Source organism: Notolepis coatsorum (assembly GCF_963971535.1).
Source record: "Notolepis coatsorum genome assembly, chromosome: 18".
Classification (NCBI taxonomy): Eukaryota; Metazoa; Chordata; class Actinopteri; order Aulopiformes; family Paralepididae; genus Notolepis; species Notolepis coatsorum.
This window is the reverse complement of record NC_140182.1, coordinates 80,035,878-80,062,012: the sequence shown is the minus strand read 5'-3', so window position 1 is coordinate 80,062,012 and position 26,135 is coordinate 80,035,878. Positions and strand designations below refer to the sequence as shown.

Sequence of the window (26,135 nt, the reverse complement as noted above, 5' to 3'; positions counted from 1 at the left end):
CAGGGTGGATGGCGTTTTCCACCTTGAATCTTTACCTGTGTGGACATTGGGCGTTTTTGTGTGCGGACAGTTTTGTTAATTTTGTGGCAATTTTTCGATTGTTGTTTGTGCTGCCATTTTGGTGTTTCCATTACCCCTGCTCAGTGTTGGTTGGCCAGGGAACCACCCAAACCATTCTACTGGCTGCTACAGCTACAAGGGGTTCCCCCGCCACCAGGCTGTGCTGCGTTCAAGCCACCAGCAAGCAGTCAGACATTTTGGAGTTCTCCTATACCCCCATTTCCATTGTGTTTTTCACACTTTTCTTCCCACACATTTTCAAAGAAAGATTTACCATCACCTGTTGACCTACTGTGTTGGGAATCTAAGAACTTAGTCCAGGTTGATTTCCTTGATCTGTGACAATTGTTCTTAGCAGTGATGGGGAAAAAAGGCGAAGGCCGGACCAGCACTCTCAGATTTCATTTTTTTTTTAATGGCAGCCTATGATACAGACATGTTTCGGAACAGGTGTTCCATCTTCAGTGTTAATAGGCTAACCGTGATAGCTTGTAAAAATGGGAGCTATATACCATGTGGGCAGGAAGTGACATCATAGAGGTGAGCTTGGGAATGCTAGTCAACTTTGACCTCCAGAGTAAGGACTTAATAATGTAGAATGTTGAAAACAAATATAAACCAGAAACTTAGATAAGCCAGTAGCAAACACAAAATTCTATAAGCAAGGAACAACAACAGAAGGAAACTTTTCACCATTCAATAATAATATAATAATAATGATAATATAATCTTGATAATAAAAGTAAAAGTTAAAAAGTCACTTATAGGAAACAGGATAACACATTTTTTTTTTTTTTTTTTCTTTGGTACAGTGCCATTAATCAAATGAATATAGTAACCTGTCTCCCCCTCTAGAGAGCATTGTAGACTAACGAGTCCCATAAACAATAAGATTGCATTAGGAGAAAAACGGTACAAACATTCACCCTTAAGAAAGGACATTGTGGTGCTAATCACTCAAATATGCAGCTGCAATGTTACCAATGTTTGTAATAGTGTATATCTCCGGGACCGATGAACTTTTCTTGCGCGGAGACATCTCTTTCCTAGGTCGGTCTCTGGGCTGCCCAGTAGGCCTGCAGGAGTGCAGAAGGCACCATGTGTGTAGGTAGTCTTGTAGTCTCTTCGTCTCTAGCATCTCTTATGCCGCTCGATGTCTTGCCTTGGCGATAAGCAGGCCCCTCGGGATGATGGCGTCCTGCCAGTAGTTAGTAAGGGTCACGCCATGGAGTAGGATAAGAGTCTCCCTCTGCTCGAGCGGCATAAGAGATGCTAGAGACGAAGAGACTACAAGACTACCTACACACATGGTGCCTCCTGCACTCCTGCAGGCCTACTGGGCAGCCCAGAGACCGACCTAGGAAAGAGATGTCTCCGTGCAAGAAAAGTTCATCGGTCCCGGAGATATACACTATTACAAACATTGGTAACATTGCAGCTGCATATTTGAGTGATTAGCACCACAATGTCCTTTCTTAAGGGTGAATGTTTGTACCGTTTTTCTCCTAATGCAATCTTATTGTTTATGGGACTCGTTAGTCTACAATGCTCTCTAGAGGGGGAGACAGGTTACTATATTCATTTGATTAATGGCACTGTACCAAAGGGAATGAATGAAAAAAAAAATGTGTTATCCTGTTTCCTATAAGTGACTTTTTAACTTTTACTTTTATTATCAAGATTATATTATCATTTTTATTATATTATTATTGAATGGTGAAAAGTTTCCTTCTGTTGTTGTTCCTTGCTTATAGAATTTTGTGTTTGCTACTGGCTTATCTAAGTTTCTGGTTTATATTTGTTTTCAACATTCTACATTATTAAGTCCTTACTCTGGAGGTCAAAGTTGACTAGCATTCCCAACTTCACCTCTATGATGTCACTTCCTGCCCACATGGTATATAGCTCCCATTTTTACAAGCTATCACGGTTAGCCTATTAATACTGAAGATGGAACACCTGTTCCGAAACATGTCTGTATCATAGGCTGCCATTAAAAACAATTTTTTGAAATCTTAGCAGTGATGGCCAATGGAAAATGGCAACTATATATAAAAAAAAACAAAAGAAACAACAGGATGGCCTAGAGGTAAAGAGGCCAGTAACTGAAAGGTTGCTGGTTCGATCCCCGGCCCCAACAGGAGGGTGTATTCTGGCTGTGAGCTGGTGACTGAATGGTGGCTGGAATTACATCTACTGTGCCCACCATCCTGCCTAAGTGCCCTTGAGCAAGGCACTGAATCCCCAAACTACTCCAGGGGCACTGCACTACCCACTCTGATGAAATGCATATGTATGGGGGACTGTGTATATGTATGTAACTAGGAGGGATATGAGGACTGTGTGTATCTGTAACTAGGAGGGATATGAGGACTGTGTGTATCTGTAACTAGGAGGGATATGCGAAAAGACAAATTTCAATGGCCTTGTGTACATTACTAATAAAATAATCTTCTTCTATAGTACCAACTGGCCTGGAGCACCAAGGAACCCCCTCAAATAAGCTCCAGTTACCATGCAGGCTGTTACCAAGAATGAATTAGTGTAGAATTTGTCTTGAAATGTGTTCCTTGTTGAAGGGGGGGATCTAAGATAGACAAGATTACAATGACAACTGCAACATCATGACCAAAGTTACTTGAAAGTCTGCCTACTACTTCCAAGTTGAAAAACGTGCGGTAAACACAATCCCACTTAGGACACCAAATATGCCGGGACCATCTCAGTTTGATCATAATTTTATATTTACTGTATATTCAGATCTAATTGTATTGCCTATATTTATGTCTTTCTACTATTACCCTGCCCATACCTGTACCTCCCCTCCCCCTCGCCCCTCCCCCATGCTGCTCGAATTTCCCCAAGGGGATCAATAATGGAATATCTTATTTTGTTTTACAAGGAATAACAGGTATGGAAGAACTTTGTTGAGCTTTGTTTGTATGCAATTGCACCAAACTACAATTTTTCTTTTTTCTTTTTTTTTTTTACAACCATTTGTTCCGACAACAGCAAACACCTTGTGTGTTCAGTAGCAGCACAACATGTCCTCCTCCCTTACTGCTTCACCACAGCAGAACTTCCCCTGTGGAGCGTTTCTCACTTAGCCATCCAGCCTCAGGCTTAATGGGCACAATTAGTAGGGAAATTACTTATTGATGATGTTTTGAGTGTTCAGCGGCTAACAAGATATTAATCCACAGGTGAACGTATTCACCAGCAGCTGTGGATTTTTTCTATATACAGTACAGTACGTGTAGATAAAATGGTAAATGGTGCATTATTTATATAGTGCTTTTACCAAAAGCGATTTGCAATTTTCCCCTCACATTCACTCACACACTGACGGCGGAGGCAAACATGAAAGGTGCCAACACTTAAATAGGGGTTAAGCTCAAGGACACTTCGACACGCTGCCCAGGAGGAGTGAGAATTGAACCGGGAACCTCCGGATTACCAGACAACTGCTCTACCTCCTGAGCCACTGTCGCCCCTAGATCACTACATCTCTGTGGGCTAAGCTATGGCTCGCAGAACACTCAATCAATCACAATAATTTTTTACATGTAGGTAAAATTGCATCATTCTGCAGAAATGTCAATCTCTCTATCAATCTTGCCCTGAAAGGAGTTAATACTCTCAGATCATAGTGAAGGAAATCGATGATTTGCATTTGGTGTATAACCGATATAGGGATGAGCTTTAAGAGGATAATACCATTATCATAATTTTCAGTATGTATGTCTGTCTCCAGCCAAACTGGGCAGAGGGCCGTTATCAGCTGGGTGAAACAGAGCAGAGAGGTGAAGTGGTAAGCGTCCAAACAACAGCCTAATTAATTGAAAAACCAAGTAGTTTGTTGATCCTGAAGGTTGATTAAGGATGTCTATGTTTTTCTATATGCATATAATGTATATATATATCGGTGGGTGACAGCGTCTACTGAGATGAGTCTATAGATCTTAAAAGTAGCTGGCAGTCAGAGAGTGTGTTGCAGAGGAGGCTGTGGTGTTTAACATCAACAGCTGATAGCCACAGCATCAAGGTCAAGTGTCTACAGCAGTGTAGCCATAGAGGGGGTATGATATGAACAGTGCCGTTGCTATGGTGATCTGGGTCAAATAGCTGTGGTCAAAGATGGCAATGTCACATAGTAACGAGGAAAGGGGGCGGGCCCGTCGTTGCTATGACGAAGATCATATAACTAAGGTTTCTTCCGGGTGTAAGTTAGACTAAGAAACGATCTAGACACGAAGCTGACGCGAGCGGACGTGGATCAGAGACGTTCATCTCTCTCTCACCCTCGCCGGTGGGGGAGGGGAGATGACACATCATCATTAGCTTTGGCTAACGGGAGAAGGGTTGTGGCTAACGACGAGGCCTTAGCCACCATTGGACTAAACAGCAGAAGAGCATCTGAGCTCAGAGACGATAGAATAATGAATTTTGTTTTCTTCCAAAGACTTTTCAAGGACAATACAGAATTGGTTTCCATCTGATTACGAGGCTTTGTTTATGGAATAAACAACGTTTTCCAAGAAAGGTATTACGCAGTCAAGTGTCGATTTTTATGGAGGTGGTGAATTATTATGATTACGGATTGCATTAAAGGGGGATGACAAAGATTGTACAGCCAGTATGAGACGTCGGAGAGATAAAACACAACGCAGAGTCAACGGATAACAACGCAGAACTACACAAGCCAACAGATGAAGAGGTGATACTGGCTGATTGATCGAAATCTAACAATAGGTTAGCGGTTTTCTCTGTTATGGAGGTACAGTAGCTGGTGGCCAATTTGTGTTGTTCTATCACTACTGCATATTTAAATTATGCATGAAAATGTACCTCAAAAACATCTATGCTAACCTCTGTGGTGTCACTTTGTCCAGAGGAACTGCACCGTTGTTCCTCAGATGGGAATGCTACCTGTTTTGAGAATGGAATGGGGCGCCAGGACTTTGTGGAGCCATACGTTAAATGAGTTAAAGGTTTTAAGCTGAGGTCTCACACACCAAGAAGAACCAGAATTTAAGCCTTGTTTTGGGTATAAGAGCTCACACAAACACATTCAAGAGGGTTGTCTCTCTGATTTCTATAGCATTTGGAGAGAGTGATGTATGTTCATAATCCTGCATTTCCCCAAGGGGAGCAATAAAGGAAGATCTTATTTAAAATATTGACTTAAATGTTATGGGGTACGGGAATTATTTTAAATGGCTCTTGAATTGGTTACTATATTGCTGCATGTTTTTGAACGTTCCCCTGTGTTTTCAGTACCAAATGCTGTCCTGTTGACCTTCACATCCAAAGACATATTTCGTCCCCCACTCACTACCCATTGAAGCCACCATAGAATAATATATACATTCCTCGTCAAAAGGTCACAGTGCAAATATTCCGCTTTCATCATGCATGGCATGTTTTTCTTTCAACACGGTCTCACCAGAAAATGTAAATAAAGTACTAATCTCGACCACAGACCATACTGTACGTATGTTATAGCCATATGTAATATATTTAGGTTTTGTATCTGCGAAAGTCTCACTCAACACAAGACTAAGCCCTGATACAAACACAGCAATACTATGACGATGGTTCGTTTTAACATTAAGAGAGAAAGTATAGGGTTAAGGTTAGGTTCAGGGTTAAGGATATGGTTAGGGTTAGGGTTTGGATTAGGGTTAGGTTTAGAGTTAGGTTTAAGGTTAGTTGAAGGTAACAGTGTGATTAGGATTAGGGTTAGCGTTAAGGTTATGGTTAGTTCAGTGTTGTAGTACTCAAGTCCAGGACTCAGACTGATTTTCTTGGACTTGGACTTGGACTCAAGCATTGAATGCATTCAGACTCGGAAGGGGCAGAATCAGACTCTGACTTGTTAATTGATAAATAACGTTTTTTCTTTTCTTTTTCTTTTTTGTTATAGGCCCTGATCATTTGGCAAGATATTGATGGCTATACCGTAACATTATTAAAATGTGTGCAAGGGCAGAGATGTGTGTTCCACCTACATGTGGATTCACGTCGATACCCTCATGTTCAGTAGTTAAGATGCCTAAAGAGACGCCCCGAATCGTGCACTTTGCTTATATGGATTTTACATCAAATTCCAGCAAGAGCACTGCTAGATGTCCAATATGTAACCTCAAACTTCAACAGACATCTGTGGACTCAACCTTGATGACTCAGACTCGGACTAGGGTAATGGGGACTCAACTCGGACTCGACTCAGGCTCTTCTTTGGTGACTGGACTGGACCTGGACTCAGACTCGAACACTGGGGACTCGAGATTCCACTCGACATTTAGTGACTCAACTACAACACTGGGTTAGTTTAACACTTTGCATGCCACACCTGAGATTTCTCGGGTTTACCCCCCGCGGGTTGAATGCCCACTCACGAGAATTCTCGTATTTTCTCTTTTTTAATTTTTTTTGCGATCTGAAATCATATTTCATCAACCAAGTCTACCGTTGGAAATTCAGCTACCTCAGGCGCTCAATTGTGAAAAAAGCGCCCCCTATCGTCTCCCAGGTGGTAATTCACCCTTTTGGATTGAACTCAATGAAAAAGAATGAGAAAAAGAAAACCGCACTCCACATTTTACTTCTCACTCACGCAGCCGGCATCTACCAGCTTCATGCTGGACTCTCGGAGCCGCGGGGAATATGTGTTTTACTGTATACACGGTGAATCAATAAAAATATCGATTTTTTCGAATGCCGATCATAGGAATTGGAATAATCCATTTGGATACCATCTGATCTCAGGTAAGGAATCTATGTTACAAGTCTAAGGATAATCAGACTCGTTTTCACGGATATATAAGCTTTTATGTGATTATGTGATATGGCTGTTTGACTATGCGCGCCGTCAGGAAATAGGAGAAGCGATTTTCAGCGCGCGCCACGAGCGTGCATGCGTACACATATACTATCGATAATCTAGCGTTTATTTGAAAACGATTCATAAATAGGCCGAACAATGACAACGTTCTAGAATATTCCAGTAAAAGGCGATTATCATGGAAACCTCTTTTTTCTCCGTGAAAACGAGGGGTTTTCTAAATGCTATGAAACGGAAATGAACAATCTGCTTCAACAATGTTGACTGGAAATAGGTCATTGATAATGCGACGGGCAGATTAGACACATAGCCATAATTTAAAACATAGATTAGGCGATATTAACGTTAACATTGAAGTGGCCTTGGGCATTCAAGGGGGTAAAAAGGAATTAAGCTTGGGCAGTCAAAGTGGGTAACAGTGTGGTTATGGTTATGGTTATGGTTATGGTTATGGTTAAGGTTAAGGTTAGTTTAAGGTTATGGTTAGTTTAAGGTAACCAACAGTTAGGGTTAGGGTTAAGGTTATGGTTAGGGTTATGGTTATGGTTAGTTTAAGGTAACAGTGTGGTTACGGTTAGGGTTAAGGTTATGGTTATTTTAAGGTAACAGTGTGGTTAAGGTTAGGTTTAGGGTTAAGGTTATGGTTAGTTTAAGGTAACGAAGGTTATCCTATAACCCTAGCTACATGAGTTCCAGCGAGCGCTCTGCTCTAGTTGGATGACCGAAAGGTTATCCTATAACCTAGTAATATGAATACTGGCTGAGCGTCTCGCTCTTCGCCATTATGAGATATCTCTTATCTCCTAGCACATAATGTGCTCACGAAACAACAAATGCACTCACATGCACGTGACCAGGCCCACTATATGACGCCGGACATGGTCACACTCTACCTTCCTCAGAAAGATTTCCAACACTGAAAAGCCAACCAAGGGACCTCAGGGCGCTAAGAGCGAGACGCTCAGCCAGTATTCATATAACTAGGTTATAGGATAACCTTTCATTATATTATCATACTGGCCAATCGCGTCTCGCTATTCGCCATTATGAGATATGGGGCAGAGCAGACGCGTGGCCCGACAAGTGTACCCCCTGAGGGCCCGTAAGCCCCAACCAGGGAGGAGGGGAGTCCCGTCCACCCGCCCGTCCTAACGAAGGGGGGGAGGCAGTCAACTCCACCAAAGTCAGAAAAAGGGGGAACCAGACACCCCTGAAAAACGCACAGCACAGGCCGGACCACGTGTGACACAGCACCCCGTGGCACACACCCACACACCCCTGCTAGCCCACCAAATGGCGGGACGCAGGAGAGGTCCCAGACCTCAGAACTGCCTGGGAGACAGAACCCCCACGAGGTAAAACTTAACGAAGGGACCCGGGGAGGACCAGGAGGCCGCAGCACAGATGTCCTCCACCAAGGCCCCCCCTAACAGGGCAGCAGTGGCCGCCACTCCACGAGTGGAGTGCGCCCTGATGCCCCCAGGGGGGACCTGTCCAGCCAACGTGTAGCAAAGGGCAATGCCCTCGCACAACCAATGTGACAGGCGCTGCTTGGACAGTGCCTTACCTGCGCAAGGGCCACCATAACAAACAAACAGTTGATTTTGGAAGCCCTGAGATCCTGCGTCCGACTGAGGTAAACCCCCAGTGCACGGACAGGACACGACAGATGAAGGCTCGCCTCTAACTCACTAGCATGAGGAGGTGGATGAAATGCCTGAACCATAATATCCCTGGAACGAAAAGAGCTCCGGATATTCTTTGGCACGAAGACTGGATTAGGCCTCAGAGTCGCACCACTATTGGCCCGAATAGACAGGCACTCAGGCCGCACCGAGAGAGCACACAGCTCACCCACACGCTTAGCGGAGGTGATGGCCAGAAGGAACGCAGTCTTAAAAGACAGCTGCTCCAATGGCGCTTGCTCAAGAGGCTCAAACGGGGCCTCCGACAACCGGCCCAGGATCAGTTGGAGGTCCCAACTCGGAGACAGAGAACGTCCCACAGGCTTGAGACGCAGAGCGCCAAGCAGGAAACGTTTCACAAGAGGGTGGCTGAACAACGTACCGCCCCCAAAACCCACATGACAAGAGGATATAGCTGCGGCGTATACCCTCACTGTCGAGGCCGACAGTCTATCCAGGAGCGTTCTCTCCATCCACCTCGACATATGGCACTGCTGTAGCCATATGTGATGATAATATCAAAGCGCACCCGCCGCCACTTGGCGCTGGTCCGCCAGGAACCGCAGATAGGTGGCCTGGTCCCACCCGCTGTGCGTTGCCAACCCTGGACTCGCCAGGGCGTCTCGTGGAGCCGGGATATCGCACCCTGACACTACCAACGAGGCAATCGCACCCAAGGGGGGACCCCGACAGAAAGGGCCGGTTTGATACGGGGGAATCTGACATCACACTGGGTGACAAAAGCTCCCCCACTGAACATCTCCCCGGCATGGACTGCTGAGGATCTGTTGCACAGCTGGACATGCAAGGCGTGTGGTCCCCACACTGCCCGATAGGGTGGGTTCCAACACACTGTAGCCCTGCAGTGATATTACTACCACCCAAATCACGTGTGCCTGACTGACCACCGCCGGTCTTCCGGCCATGGGAGGCACTAACGTGATACACGGCCTGGCGAGGGCGGGCTGGGGGAACTCACGCTGCGACCCCCTGGGCCTCGAGTTCCCCCCCTGACAACCTTCGTCGTTGACAGACACAACACCAGGCTCACCAAACACAAGTTTCAAGTTCAAGTTTCTTTAATAGTTGTCATACAGAAGTACAGAATACTTTTATACAAAATGCTTCTTACTGTTACGCTCCAGAGACTGTGCTAGACAAGATAAGTACGAAATAACATAGTATATCATGTAAATTAGAAGTAAAAAATGAGGTCACAGTGTTCAGTATAAACATATGTACAATGTTCGATGCAGAATAGACGTAACTGAGTTACCATATAATATACAACGCCCAATTGGGCGTTCGGCTGAACGTGTCACTCTTTGTAGTCTGCTTCGGTCTTGTGCAGTGCTATTCCCAAACCAGGAGGTGATGTTGCCAGTCAGGATGCTTTCTATTGTACATGAGTAGAAGTTCTTTGAACTCAGTCGCAAGCTATAACCGCAGGGAGGACTAGGATGTACTAGGAGGACTAGACGTAGAACGTGTGGCGTGGGAGCCGCTTGACAGCACAGCATTCTCATAGGCAGACCCAGGCCTAGCCAGCAACTGGGTGTCAGCCCCTGTCCCCATGAGAAGCAAAACGTGGGGCCGCTTGCGCCTCGTTGAAGGCATATGGCCCGCAGCCAAAGGGGACAAATCAGAGCCCGTATCCCACTGGTGTTGGGGGGGGGGAGTGACCGGAGCTAGCTAGACACAGCTAGACGGCGACGATTTTTTAGGGCGTGCTCATCTAATGTAGCCGATCCCTCGGCCGCCAAGGCTGTCGGCCTTGTGATCACCTGTTGTCTTTGTGTCCAGGGTACCTCAGGCGGGGGAAACATGGCAGCTGGTCGGGGGCCTCGCCACAGTCGCTGGCGAGGCCGCGCCCTCACCTCTGGCTGCGTGGTGCGAGGCGGTGTGGGGCCTAGGTCAAATACCGCCCGCGCTCCTGCGGAAAGACCAAAGAGTCCCTCTGCAGAGAGGGGAGCCCTGAGGAGGAGAAGCCTTTTCTCCTCCTCAAAGGAAGACTGCTCCAACCAAAGATGTCTGTGAACAAGCGTTGACAGCATCCTAGTCCTCCCTGCGGTTATAGCTTGCGACTGAGTTCAAAGCTGTATAACCCCAAAAACATGCGCGATGTTTTCGACGTCGGCTGGCCCTAAGGCCCCACTACCCGACACCATTGTGGACAGAAAAGCAGTCAACTGAGCAATGACACTGGTCGCCGCTAAATTCCGTCCTGCAGCGGTATAAACTTCATCAGCCCATACAGCCACCTGCCGGGCCGACTCACCCTCTGGCGTCGGCTTCCGGGTGGGACACCGTTCATCCATGCCAGGGCAAAGGACCGATGCTACCTGGCCCTCAAGCCACGGCACACCTGCCTTGCGCCCTGTTGTCAGCCCATCCACCCGTATAAAGGGTAAATAAGCCTCAGCAAAACCCCCCACATTAGACACCGATTAACCTTCAGCAATGAAACGGTTAAGAGGAGGGAAGAGTGGTGACAGCCCACGGCGGGGAACAAAGGAACGGCGTCCCAGCATCGTAGCATTAGCATTAGCCGTGCGGTCCAGGATAGCTGGGAAAACATCCAAAACAGAGTCATGACGACCATGTTTACCTAAATATCCTGCCCCTCGCGCCAATACATAACTCGGCTGTGTCACGGGACAACGAGCAGTATCACTCATGCTAGTATCATTGCCTGTTAGCGCAGGCCCTACCTGTGCACGACTTGGCTCGACTGCTAACCGTCGCGGGACGTCCCTCGATCCGCTGTCACAAGATGAGGAAACCCCAGGACAGGCCCGATGCGCTGTTAGGATGTGCCGAGAAGATTCCAGGGGCTGGTGAACCTCTGGCGAAAACCCAACATTGTGTAATTTCTCCCTGCGTTTCATAACAGCTAGTTCACGGAGTGCACTGCTACTTCTGTGTTGGAAACAAAAAGAGGAAGGTAGAATGTGACCATGTCCGGCGTCATATAGTGGGACGCGGGGGCGTGGCCTGGTCTCGTGCATGTGAGTGCATTTGTTGTTTCGTGAGCACATTATGTGCTAGGAGATAAGAGATATCTCATAATGGCAAAGAGCGAGACGCGATTGGCCAGTATGATAATATAACTCTTTGTTACCTATGTAACCTGAAAGCTTCCGCTACAATGCACCTACACTTGTCCGGCCACGCCCACTTCCCCCCATGCATTTAAGCGAGGGGTGTGGTCGTACTTCCGCTCTTCCCGAGTCTTGACCCTTATTCAGAAGACAATTAGGGGTCCTCAGTGAGTGAGAGCAGAGCGCTCGCTAGAACCCATGTAACTAGTTTTTTTTTTTATTTCTTTTATCAAATTTTCTCTTTTTTATAAACAAACCACCACAGCACACTATACAATAACAACAACAATAATAATAATATTAACAATAAAAAACATAACAATATCAAATAACAACAATAACAGTACAGTAATGACAATAATAGAAATGATAAATGGATAAAAAAAAGAATATCAAATAGAAATTAAAATTAAAATAAAAATAAAAGACAACACAAACCCTAAGAAAGACATTAGACATTTCCTCCTCCCCCCACCCCCCCTGGACCGTCGGACTCCCCAGGACCAACACCCCAACCCCGCTAAACAGCGTATGGTGGACGTAACTACCTCAGCCGTTGTGACCCACACCTCAATGCTAGCCTGTCCCACCCCAATCACCCGTGCAGATAAATAACATCTAGCAGCGTTAGGGTCCAGTTAATCAATGTGAGCTTCTCAGGCTCCTTCCACCTCATGGCTATTAGTTTCTTGGCAGCAGTAACGCCCGCCAGAAAATTTCTCTTTTGTTGTATGGATGCTGGTATGGTTGTTATGTCATTCAGAAGTAGTGTAGCCGCTGTGCATGTGATTGTTAAATTACATTATGTTTGAGGGGCATGTCCAACATGGCAGAGGGGGCCTTGGATTGGAAGCAACTACACCCACATGGCAAAAGGCTACTCCAACCGAACGGCGGCACATGGTGGTGGAGGAAGTGCGCCACCAGGAGGAAGCAGCCAGGTGTGCCAAGGCAGTCTCTCAAGCCCAGCAAGGCCGGTGGATGAAGTGGGAGAGCGTGGAGAGGAGGAAAATCACGTGGAACGAACTGTGGAGCATGGAGTCTAATAGGCTAAGCTTCATCATCAGAGCCACATATGATGTCCTGCCCTCACCAACCAACCTACATCTCTGGTATGGAGAGGACCCAGCTTGTCTCCAGTGTGCAGCCCCAGCAACCCTCAAACACATCTTAGTGGGTTGCAAGACCAGTCTAACTCAAGGAAGATACACCTGGCGCCATAACCAGGTACTGAAGTGCTTGGCTGCCGAACTTGAGAACAAGAGAGTAACCACCAACGCCATGCCTCTAAATGCCCAAACTACCTTCCCACGGAAAACAACCTTCATCCGGGAAGGGGAGAAACGGCGGACCAAGCCGTCACCTCCGAACTCAGGCCCACTGAACGCAGCCCGGGATTGGGAAATGCGGGTAGACCTCAGCCAGAGGCTTACCTTCCCATCTGAAATTGCAGCGACCAACCTGCGCCCAGACCTGGTCCTCTGGTCCAAATCTTGCCGGCGTGTCTTCATCGTTGAGCTGACGGTCCCATGGGAGGAAGCCATCGATGAGGCATTTGAACGGAAGAGGCTGCGATATGCCAACTTAGCAGCTGAAGCAGAGGGGCGGGGCTGGAACGTGAAGGTGTGGCCAGTGGAGGTGGGCTGCAGAGGCTTTGTAGCCAGTTCCACCACAAGGCTCCTGAAGGAAGTGGGGATCAGAGGACAGGCCCAACGAAAGGCAATCAAAGAACTTGCCACTGCAGCAGAACGGAGCAGTCACTGGTTGTGGCTGAAACGTAGAGACGCATCATGGGCTGCTAAATGAACATGTGGTGCCACCGTGCGACACACACCCAGGCCTGATCAGCCTGTGGTGGGCCAACCTCGGCAGAGGGTGTATTGTGATAAATGGCCGAAACACCCAATGAGGTCGGGGAACACAACTGAAGATGTGTCGTACTGGTGATCATCACGTGATCATTGCCAAATTCCACCCCACTCCAACCTCATTCAATTGTTGTGCTGAATATTTAGGGATCTTTAACAACTAGTCCTATTAAGAATCCTTGAGAGCTTAGTCGTTATGGATTTCCAAAAATGAGCCACTGGAGGGCAATCCCAAAACATGTGCATATAAGTGCCCGCGGTCTTCAAAGAGCACAATGTGCATCTAGAGTCAGTCACCAGTCCCATAGCAAACAGCTGCCTAGGCGTGAGAATAGTCCTATGGATATAATTAAAGTGTATCTGCTGGTGATTTGGGTTACGGGAGGCTAACATTTGTCCAGATATCATCCCAGTCAAACTCAAGGTCTCAAGGTTCTGGGATGTCCCTTCGCCATATTGTATCCAATGGTAGTTTTTTATATGTGGATTGGATTAAGAGTGTGTAAAACTCTTGAGGTTGTCCTGTCTCCGATAAGCCCGACAAAAGGGTGTGAGTGCAACGTTTGAGACCACGGAACCCCATGAGCCCTGAGCGCCGACCTCAACTGCAGGTAGAGAAAGAATGATACTCCGGGGAGATCATAAAACTCTCTTAGGTCCTGAAAGGCTCGAAGGCATCATATATATCCCCCAGAGTATGAACTCCCCTCCTCTCCCATTGAGGGATATTAATAGGTTTGTGCCCAACAAGTAGTTGCTGGTTATTAAAAATTGGAGAGTCTAGGTGCCATGGGCATTTGACAGCACAAGACCTCTGTGCATTATATGTTTGAATTACGTGGGATACAATCGGACCATATAGTAGTTGGCATTTTGATATAGTAGGAGTATTAGAATATACTACATCCTGTAGTCTTTGTGGCGAGACCGCTGCTGCTTCCAAGGAGAGCCAAGACACAACAAACTCAGGGTTGAACCAGCTCATTAGGGGTCTCAGCGAAAAGGACCAAAAGTACAGCTTAAAATCGGGGATTGCCAAGCCTCCATCCTGTTTCTTACGTTGAGTGATAGTTCTTTTGAGTCTTGGGCGTTTGTTATTACAAATACATTTGGATATCATGGTTTGTGTCTTGCGCCAGTGGTCTATTCGGGGAGGGAGGGGGAGCATTGAGCTAACAAAATTAATCCTAGGAAGTATATTAATCTTTATTATGGATGCTCGTGCCTGTAACGAGTTAGGAAGGCCCGACTATCTATCCAGATCTTGGCATATTTTATTATATGTGCCTGTAAAGTTAGATTTGGTTATCTGATTTAGCATGGGAAAAATCTCTATGCCTAAGTACTTGAGGTGGTCAACCATGGGGATGTCAGCCGGTAGTTGCACCGCCTTGGCCAACTCATTCAGAGGTAGGCAAGCTTATTTGGGCGAGTTCATTTTGAATCCTGATAGTTTGCCAAAATAGTCTATTATATTAAGTAAGTTTGTGGCTGAGTGGGAAGGGTCTTTCATACAAATTAGTAGGTCATCCGCATAGAGAGCAATTTTGTGTGGTGTGTCGTCAATTATTATAGGGTACATTTTATCCATTTGTCTAATAAATTGGGCTAATGGATCGTGGGAAAGCGCAAACAGTCCGGGGCTCAGAGGACAACCCTGGCTAGAAGACCTAGAGACCGGGAAGAGTGTGGAGCACTTTTTGCCTGTCATTACCATTGCTGATGGTGAGGAATAGAGCACTTTAATCATATGTATACATTCTTTACCAAGTCCCATGGCCTCTAGTACAGCCCAAAGATAAGACCATTCTAGTCTATCGAATGCCTTCATTGTATCTAGAGACAGGACCATGGCCGGAGTTATATTGTCCTTACTGTTATCAATTACATGTAATAATCTTCTGAGATTATCCGTGGCTAAGCACCCCTGAATAAACCCTGTTTGGTTACATTGTACCAGCACCATCATATACTTCTGTAGATGTCGGGCTAGTACTTTGGCAAAGATTTTGACATCGGCCCAGATAATATTCAAGGGCCTATAACTGCCACAATCATTGGGGTCCTTGTCCTTTTTTAGTAGTAAGGATATTAAAGCAATATTTACATCTCTCGAGAAACCAAGTTCAATGGTTCAATTGGTCCCAAAACGCTAAGTATAACTCAGGTGGGATCCCATCCCATCTCATGTAACTAGGGTTATAGGATAACCTTCATTACATTTCGTTCCAGCTCTCGCTCTGCTCTAGTGGGACACAGGAACGGAGCAGGGCGGAGAGCCCGACAAATGCACCCGCTGAGGTCCCCTACAACCATCAGAACACCAGGGGGGGCTCCCCCACCCCCCCTAGAGGGGACGGCACCCAACAAACGCACAGGGTGAGCAGACGCGGAACAGAAGGGCCCGCGACTACCCGACCGCGCGCCCTGCTCGCTACCAGGGAACGTACGTGAAGCATAAGCCTGCGTTACCGCTTCCACACCTCGTGGGGTCGGGGTTGTTAAACCCTGCGAAGCTTTAGCAGCGGGGCGCGGAGGAGGTCCAAGCCCCATGGACCACTCAAGGCAGGCTTACGGCAGAGTCCAGGGACCAGGACCTGACAAAACGGACCTGGGGAGGTCAACGAGGCCGTGGCATCGAGACCTCTCCAGGCGTTTACTTGTGACACCATCCTTTACACCGCCAGCGCATCGGACAGGGCACAACAGGTGAAGGCCCTTCTCCGCCTGGCACGCCGCGAGGACCCCCTGAGGAAGAGGCTCTGAAAACTCCCAGAGGAGGAGGCTCTGTGAGGAGGCTCTCTCTCTGAGGAGGAGGCTCTGCTGAGGGGGGGAGGCTCCGAAGAACTCCCCGAGGAGGTTCTGAAAACTCCCTGAGGAGGAGGCTCTCCCCCATAATCCCATGGGGTCAGCTGGCATACCGGGGAGACAAACACTCCAAGAGAGGAGGTTGATCCCTTAACCCAGGCCGACAGGGTTAAGGGATCAAAGCTCAACCTGCGCCCGGAGGACTGTGAACTTCACAGGAGCGTCTAGAGGGGCTGACTGTAAAAACAGTACCCCAATGGCCCACCCGCTGAGCGGGGGGGGGAGGGGAGGGTGTTCGGCATGCTGTGCACAATGTCACAATCTCGTGGGGTCATAACCTCGCAGGCTCGGGGTCCGGACCCCGACTCCGCCAGTAAACCGACCCTGCCATGAACCCTGACCCCGCCAGTAGTCCCGTGGGGTCAGGGTTCAGAGAAAAGAGTTTGACACAATTGGCAGACGTCATAAAACATGCGGGGGCATCCTCTCGAGGAGCCGGGGCCGAACCCGGGCTCTGCCAGGGAGTTGACTCCGCTATCGGCATACCGGGGAGACAACCACCCCAAAAACAGAAAGGTTGCTCCCTTAACCCATTGAATCCGGGAAACACATCTGCACGTATATACAGGCTATATAATGCAGTTAAGGCGTTTCAAGTTTACAATGGGTTAACCCAGGCCGAGCAGGGGGGGAGGGGTGAATGAATGAGAGAAAGAAAACTTTATTTAACAGTTTGCAGAGAGGGTACAGTACAGTACGGCTCAATACACACAACTGTTAAGGGGATGCAGATCAAAGGAAGATGTTTGTCTTGTTCATATCGGGGTCCCCCATTTTCAACTCATAGTGACACTTATGACACACGACATTCATGACATCAGCCCCTGTGACGTCCGGCCCACCCTGGCATTTTCCCCCCGGAAAAGCCCAGGGCCCTTCGGGTTAACAGAACATATATCTGTGACCCGGCGGACACCGGGTTGAACTGATCCTTGCCCTTTGGCGCTGCCGCTCCTCTTCAAAGGAGAGGGGGATAGGTACACGTTTCGATCAAAAACACCACAGGAGGTGCCACCAAGACGGTCTGTATACACGAACGCACAGCTCCTGGTGGCCCACCTAACGGGCGTGAAACCCCCCTGTCAACGCTTGATCTGCCCCGTCATTTCTCCCTGGAAATGCATGCGAGCCCTTGAGCTGGCAGTGACCTGGCGCTCGGTAGAGATAAAAACTCCTTCCTGGCCGACCGCATAAAAATGCTGTTATGCCGTTGGACAGACCAGGGCGTGCCGCCCCCAAAAAAGGCTGTTTCAAATAAAATTGAGAACATGCCCGGGGCCAGTAGCTGATACCGGTCCCGTAAGACCAAGCACGGACATCGAACAGCGTGTAGGCTCATAAGACCTGAGAACGGTGGTGGGCAAATTCTAACAAGAAAGAGCCCCCAACACAACGTTTCTCCCCCCTGTCTGGGTAGAACCGGGAGGGGACCGGTCCTCGTAAGAACGCTGACACAGGGTTTACATACAGAGCCTGGGGAAAAAAACATCTGTCACAGATTCCACTCACACGAGAGGGGAAGACACCAGGTTTATCCCGGAGAGACCTCTCAATTGACAACGCGAGTCGGGACCTGCCACACAGACCTCAACTCATGGACATATCTCTCGGGCCAATAAAGAAACGCGAAAGCCTGTGACGTAAAAAATGGCGGGGAACCCCAGCCCCACCCTCTAAGTTTGGTGTGGGTATGGGGAACCCCTCCTGCCCCCTCCCCGCGATGAACAGGATATGCAAATATTTGCCCTGACGTCGAGGGAGCTGACGGGCGGAATCCTACGTACCTGCGTGATGGCGCTAATGCACACGAGGGATACCCGAGTGAAAAGGCGCGCTCGTTTTGAGCTACGTCCTCCCCATCCGTCATCAGTATTTTACCAAGGATATAATCATACCCAAAGGGGAGGGTTTATCCTCACCCCCCCCCCCAACCCCACGTAAACACGAAACATGTATAAGGTGAAACAGGGAGCGGCGCTTTAGCCGTGCGTTATGTTACAAATGAAAGGCACATACAAGCGTGTGCTCGCTTTATTGCTTTGAACAACCAAAACACAACAGCTAACCACCAAACCGTGGGACCAGGCTACGTCTGTTTAAAAGACAAGTCCACCCGAAAGCCCACGGCTCCCTTCCATAAGCGAAAAACTTGTCGCCCGCCATGTTTTCACCTTATCACGTAAAGCAACACACAGACGGGGTGAAGAGAGGGGCAGCGCCCTTGGCCATGTGCTAATGTACATTGCTTTGCAAAGCTAAACACACAATAGCAACACCAATCGCGGATTCAGGGTCTACGTTTGTTTAAAAAACGTGTTCCCACATGAATCCCGTAACTCTCCTCACACATAAGAAATACCGCCCACCAACCTTTAGCTGTTTTAAACAGAAAAGACAGCTGGCCCACATTGCTTATTACGTACGAGGCATACCCAAAATACACAGTGAATAATCACACGTTTGTTACAACAAAAATCGCCACTCTCACAGAGGGATTTTTTATTTAAAAACATAGTATTTTGAGGGGGGGAAGAATAGGGGGTTAATTATGAAGCAGGAGAGAGAGGTAGAGGGGGAACAGAGCCCAGGGTCCGTCATCTCCCACCACGCGTGGCGCTTCCTCGCTTGCCCCCTCGGGCAGACGGCCCGGGGGGATGGTTCAGGGGTGCAGCTTGCGCTCTCAGGTCCCTACCTTTCCCCCGGGCACAGGGTAGCTGGTACCAGGCCGAGGTACGCCGTCAGGTTCTCCCCGTCGGTAGCGAGCCTTCTTGCTGGGGCTGGCGGCTAGGGCTGACCCCTATTAGTCGATTAGTCGACTAATCGGTCGAAAGGAGCCGTAGTCGACTGGCCAACCTCTTAGTCGAATACAAAAAAAAAATTATTATTATTATAATTTTTTTTTATCATTCTTTCCAAAAGAAAAGAGGCCTAGAAGCGTGGCTAACGCTAATGGCACGCATACCAGAGGCTAACTGCCTACGAAAACAGGCACAGAGGCACTGAAAGAGGATTTCACCCATCTAATGAACACACTAGACTAGACAAATATCAAGATGTATCCATCAGTGGACCAATTGCATGCTTTTGCAGAGGACAAGAAGCCTTCAGTCGACTCCTTTTTTGTCGACCAATAGTCGACTAACGGCAAATTTTGGCCAATCATAGTCGACCATCCAAATCCTTAGTCGAGGACAGCCCTACGGCGGCTGAGCTGGCTGCAGCCCTGCGGCACCGCGCGTTGGCGGCCCCCGTCGTCATGGGGACGGGTCGGGGGAAGTGCTGGCAGAGGACTGACCGCTGCTCCTCCATTTCCTTGCAGGCGACCGTCACCTCGTCGATGGCGGAGCCGAAGAGAACACCGTCAGAGAGGGGGGCCAGGAGGAGGGGCAGTCTCCTCCACTCGTCCACAGATGTTGTTGGGTCATGGTGGCCAGAGCGCACAGCAGGGACAGGCGTTGGCAGGGGCGTTGGCAACGGTCTCCATCGGATGCAATGGAGAGGCAACGGGGGAACCCCCCTCCGATGCCAGCTGTTCCGCAGAACCGAACACCTCCGGTCCTGCGTACTGAACTCCGCCGTCAGACCACCCGCGCCCTTCGCTCACCGCCAAGTAGTGGGAGCGAGCAGAGGCGGAGAGCTTGCGCCGCAAGTCGTCACCCACCAAAGAGACCGGCGGACTAGCCGGCGGTGGAGCCAGAGGGGCACTCGATGGCCGCCGGGCGGCGCGCACTCAGCTCCGTGTGCCGCTGGGGCTCACCCTCTCACCATGAGCGTGGAATTAGGGAGCCCCCGTGGCGCACAGAGGAGCTTGCGACGGTGAACCGCTGGTGGAGCCCAGAAAAGTGTTTCCCAGGTCCCGGTGGTGATGCCATTTTGATCAAAAAGTAGCAACACAAAAAACGAATCTAATACCTAAACAACACTTGCTGACGTGTGCCTGTAGCAAAACACTTCCGTAAGTGAAAGAAGAGGGAAGAGCAGAAGTACGGTCACACCCCTCGCTTAAATGCATGGGCGGAAGTGGGCGTGGCCGGACAAGTGTAGGTGCATTGTAGCGGGAGCTTTCAGGTTACATAGGTAACAAAGAGGTCATCCCACTAGAGCAGAGCGAGAGCTGGAACGAAATGTAACAGTGTGGTTATGGTTAGGGTTAGGGTTAAGGTTAAGGTTAAGGTTAAGGTTAAGGTTAAGGTTAAGGTTAAGGTTAAAGTTAACCCCCACTGATACAAAACATATGTATGGCTATAACATAACGTACCTTTTTCCTGTGGTTGATAAGTACTTTATTTACGTATTTTGAGCACGAGCTGGCCGTTTCTTTAGATGTGTAATAGAGTGAATTTGAACCTGGGACCATAGGATCCACAAGCGGCCGTTCTAACCAGCTGAGCTAAAGGGTCAGACCCGTTAGCAGGTGCTGGTTGACTGTGATCGACTCGTTAGTAGTTTACACATGTACAGCATCAGTGGAAGTAGTTACAGTCCTACTGGGTTTGATGATGTGACAGCTAGCGTCTCCTCCTACCTTTACACCCCTCACAGGTCAGAGCGTTGTAGTGGTAGCCGGACGCCTTGTCCCCGCAGACCACGCAGAGCTCCTCCCCTTTGACGCGTCCCACCTGAGACATGTGCCGGGTCCTCTTGCACACGGCGGGCGCTGCGGAAGACGCCTCCTCCATCTCTGCGTTGTAGGAGACATCCAGGGGCCGCTTCCTCAGTTCGTAGATCCCTGTGTGTGAGTACCACTCCTCCCCGCCGTACTGGGGGTAGTAGTTATGAGTGTAGTAGTACGGTGGGGAGGACATGATCGGCTCTATGGGAGGGTACTGCATGCTGGCGTAGCTGGTGAAGGGTAGACCATCCTGGTCCTGGAGTAGAGGACTTCCTTGGTCTGCCAGAATATCTGCAGAAGAGGAAGAGGGGATTGAGAGGTGGATTTATATACATAGGCGGCCTTAAGTTTCAAGATCAAATATGGGGCCATTGGTACAGTGTGCGTATTTGCTTTAATGACACAGAAATAGCTGCGTGGTGTGTTGGCAGAAGTTGAAGCAGGCACTTAAGCTTTAACACAACATAGGATAGCGATCTACATAGCTGCATTAAAACCCATAAATCATTAACAACCCATTATCATGGAGCGCACCGTCACTGAGGAATGGCATGCAAGTAGGTCATAAGGAAAACCCTAATATCATTAACAACCCAGTATCACAGAGCACCCTGTCACTGAGGAATGACACGCAAGTAGACCATAAGGAAAACCCTAATATCTCCCATTCTATATCATCAGTGTTAATGTTTTCAAAACTATGCCTATTACACTTTTATGACAGTTTTATATATCAGCCTTGTCAGCTTTATATAACAGCCTGTATTGTGAAACACAGTACCATCAATATTTGCTATATTTGGACATTTAGCTGCTTCTGTCTGGGCTCTAGTGAGAGAGTGTGTGTGTGTGTGTGTGTGTGTGTGTGTGTGTGTGTGTGTGTGTGTGTGTGTGTGTGTGTGTGTGTGTGTGTGTGTGTGTGTGTGTGTGTGTGTGTGTGTGTGTGTGTGTGTGTGTGTTGTGCGCGCGTGCGCCTGTGTGTGTGAAGCACAAGTGATACGATTTCATACGAATCCCTCACCTATACAGAAGAATCCCCAAGCATTCAATGGTGTCAAAGTGAATGGAACTAAAATGACACCTGTATGGTTTCTCTTAACACTAACCTCCTGAACGCTTCCTCTGGACCATGGTGGCCATCTCAGTGAGACCCAGCTCCTCCACAGAACACACTGGTATCTACACCGCTGCTCTTCACGCCTGTTTAAACATATCTCTCCTCTTACTCCCCGAGGAGGAACCCTTTCTGTAAACACGGCGGATCGGTAGAACAGAGCGACTTGGCGGCTACTTGAGGAGAGCAAAGGTCGCCATGGCTACTCATTAACCAGACGCTCACATTTCTGTACATCAGACATTACGTCGTTGGCTGGTTATGAGTGGAGCAGCCTTCTCATCTGCCCGTTACGACTGACTGGCTGCTACTGTGTCGTATGTTGGCCCGTTGGTTCTTTGCTGTGAGTCTGATGTGTGTCACATATAGAAGCTTAAATGGACTGCATTTATATAGCAGCTTTTATCCAAAGCGCTTTACAACTTGTGCCTCACATTCACACGTTCACTCACCGACGGCGGAGGCGACCATGCAAGGTGCCGACCTGGTCATCGTGGAGCAGTTAGGGGTTAAGTGTCTCGCTCAAGGACCCTTCGACACGCTGCCGGGAGGTGCCGGAATTGAACCGGGAACCGTCTGATTACCAGGCGACTGCTCCACTGTCTCCCCACCTTAATGTATATAATGGTCGTTCCTATTCAAGTCTATATCCTTGAACGGTCATTCATGAATGGTACTCTTCAAAATGGCCGCTATACGTGTAGAATGTTTAACAATGTTGTGTGATATCAGTGTGGAATTGGTGGACGAGACTGAGAGAGTTGACAAATTACTATGGAAAAGGTGTTAGTTGGATGAACGTTCAGAGGCAGTTGGGAGGTTGAACAATCGAACTTTCTTTTAGTGTCATGTACTGTACTTTCTATCTTAGATTTATCACTGGTGACAATCATGGCACCCATTGTTGTATCCTATATGATAATAGTGGTCCTTGCATTGGCATCTGTTTCTGTATAAGGCTATTATTGGTGATCTCCAACCCTACATCACTTCATTGTTGGATTGGAGCTCTGGACCTTATCATACTCGCTCTGTTGATTGGCTTATACACTTCGGGTTCCTAGAGTTAGCACTGAATTTGGAAAATCCGCTTTTAGCTTCTGTGCCCCAGAAACATGGAATGTTTTGCAATGCAAACTCAATTCATTAGTATCTATTGGTCAGTTTAAATCTTTAATAGCAAACCACTTCACCACAGTCTGCAGTTGTTGTATTTCTTGACGTCATTGTAAATGAGAGCTCGCTCTCAATGATAATTATTTGTGATTGAATGGATGAATGAATCATCTCTAGGTCTGTGGTGTGTCAGAGATGGCAGTGCACTGTTTTTTTTATTAAATTTTTTTACCTTTATTTACCCATGGTAGGTTCGCTGAGCACGGATGCTCTTTTTTCAGCTATGCCCTGCTTCACATTCACACAGTTCCATTCAAACCTGGGAGCTGCCCAGTACAACCACAGTCTGACACCGTTGGCCACTGAGCAACTCCACTGGCCATGGTCAGGATGACTTACCAAAGAAGTGCGAGCTCTCTGACAGGGGGAATCCATCATTGGGTGGGATCTGTAGCGGTCCCACCACGTTAACGTCTGGGCCCACCCACTCATTCATTCAGGAGGGTGGTCGAGGCCCAACTCAGGATGAAGACGATGTGATCAATCGCAAAGCAGCTGTAAGCGTTAGTCCAATTCTGCAACAAACAACCCACAATCTGGTGGTGAGTCCTGACTGAATAATCTTTCCCGACATGACAAAGTTTGTCAGTGTGCTATTCTATGTTTTAAGGGAGAGTGGGCAGTCAATTTCCCCTTGATATGTTATTCTTTATTGAGGCTGTAGGAAGGCTGAGAGGGAGATACAGTAGAAGTGGGTCGACACAACAGAGAAGTGTTCTCACATGGTTGTATATTTGGATAAAAAAAATATATACTGTATATATTCAAAACCTTCAACCAAAATACACACTAAGCTGGTGTTAAAGGGACACTTCACCAAAAAATAATGCTGATTTATTTTGCACATAATCTCACACACATCCAAAAACTCTAAACAGTTTTTCACACATTAATTTAGTTTAGCAGTTATTGAGAGTAAATTAGTTAGAATATGGCCACCAGTGATGTCATCGGGGACATTGAATCCTTGTGTTTTGTTAATTACAACTATGTGAAATGATGTAGATGAAAGAAATTGCAATATCTTGTTTTATAGGGATTGCTACCTTGTAATTTCATTGAGCTGTAATTTACACAACACAAGGATGTGTCAACATCCCTGATTACATCACTGGCAGCCATATTCAAACTCATTTACTCTCAATAACTGTTTTTGTATGTGTGTGAGATTATGTGCAAAATAAATCAGCATTGTTTTTTGTGTGTGAAGTGCCCCTTTAAATATAAACTCATAGACAATAGTACATTTATATATTTGTATTTACCGCATATATATATATATATATATATATATATATATATATATATATATATATATATATATATATATATATATATATATATATATATATACATATATACATATCTGTCGGAATATAATCCTTCTATAGGCCTATACCTACTTATACACCTGCATATAACCCATACAACTCTGTATGATAGCATGTACAATAATGCTGTATTAACCATATACATATATATTTATTCTTACCATATATATGTCTATCCACATCTGTCTGTACATACCTGCATATAATCATTTTTACATTTCTGTAGATACCATATCTATACATGTCCCTTACCTACTCTTAGTTACGCTGCTGGCCAGTACGACCTACTACCATATGTCTTTATACCTGTATCACTGTACTTAACACTACAACTCTGTACATACTGTATGATTAGCACTATTACTCAGTAGTACTAATTTATATATTTTATAGCCAGTTTAATCACTTGTACATTGTATTACTAGAGGCTGTCAGCGTAAGCCAGCACGGGTCGAAGAGGCAGAGAGAGTAGTGACACACCATCCGATCACAGCAACATTGTGTATATTTACCTGTGTGGAGCTGCTGGTATAATGGCTGTATGTACCAGGGTGCTACCCCCTACCTGGAAGGTAATTAAACATGGAGCACTAAGTCTTAACATCAGCACACCTGTCAGCTACTACCCCCCACATAGGGGAATTGAAACCCAGTCAGGTAGGGCCGTAAAAAGACTCCATGACAGCGTGGCGATGCCCTCTACTGTAAACCTTGTCACTACTGTATATACTTATCGGAGCGTAATGTAAACATTGCTTCGTCACGGGGCACATTGTGTATCACGGCGCGTGTGTTTCCCAACCGTTATGACAGGTGACCCCGACATTTAAAAAATACTCGTGTCTATTGTCTCCTGTCCTGTGTTACACCCGTGTCTCTAATGTACGATTATCAACGCTGTCATTCTTCCACGGGGCAAATATTAAAGGGACTCAGGGGAGGAACCCCACATGGTAACATGACTTTGCGTTTTCTGTACATCCTAAAGATGTATATTTCACCCAGCAGATTATATACAACTGGTTTACTGATGTCATAACATGTCACCTTTAAACTGCGGTTCCCAGGACATAGTATAATGATATCTTCCAACAGCCCCACGGCCTCCTCTGTGTTACACAAGGCCACACGACGACCACCACGGACCACACAGCTATACATATGAACCATTTAAAAACCTGCCACTGTTTTTCTTTTTTTAATTAACCCAGTTTAATTTCCCCTGAGGTCCCCACCGACAGAGCACATCAAAAACCCACACAACAGCCAAGCCCCTGCCTCCGCTGTCAGACCCAGAGGCAAGGCCACTGGAGTCACAACCACAGTTACAAAACTTTATTATTTACCTCTTGTCAGTCTCTTGACGTACCTTAATGATTGTCCTTGATTTCCCCCATGGAGATCCAGCCTGGTAGTAGCCGGCAGCCCTGTCTTCTGTATGTATCCACGTTGTGGAGCGCGGTGCCATCAATA

The 26,135-nt window shown here is 47.2% G+C and overlaps 1 protein-coding gene across 1 annotated transcript in view; it reads right to left on the bottom strand.

Annotated features, from left to right (window-relative positions):
• nr1h4 (nuclear receptor subfamily 1, group H, member 4) overlaps nucleotides 1-23,767 on the bottom strand; it is a gene marked incomplete at both ends in the record, with an annotated part of 69,560 nt that extends 45,793 nt beyond the window's left edge. Inside the window, 2 exon segments of the mRNA XM_084335383.1 lie at nucleotides 20,955-21,332; nucleotides 23,671-23,767. Coding sequence (XP_084191509.1) covers nucleotides 20,955-21,332; nucleotides 23,671-23,767 — 475 coding nt within the window.
• Between the last annotated feature and the right edge of the window lie 2,368 nt (nucleotides 23,768-26,135).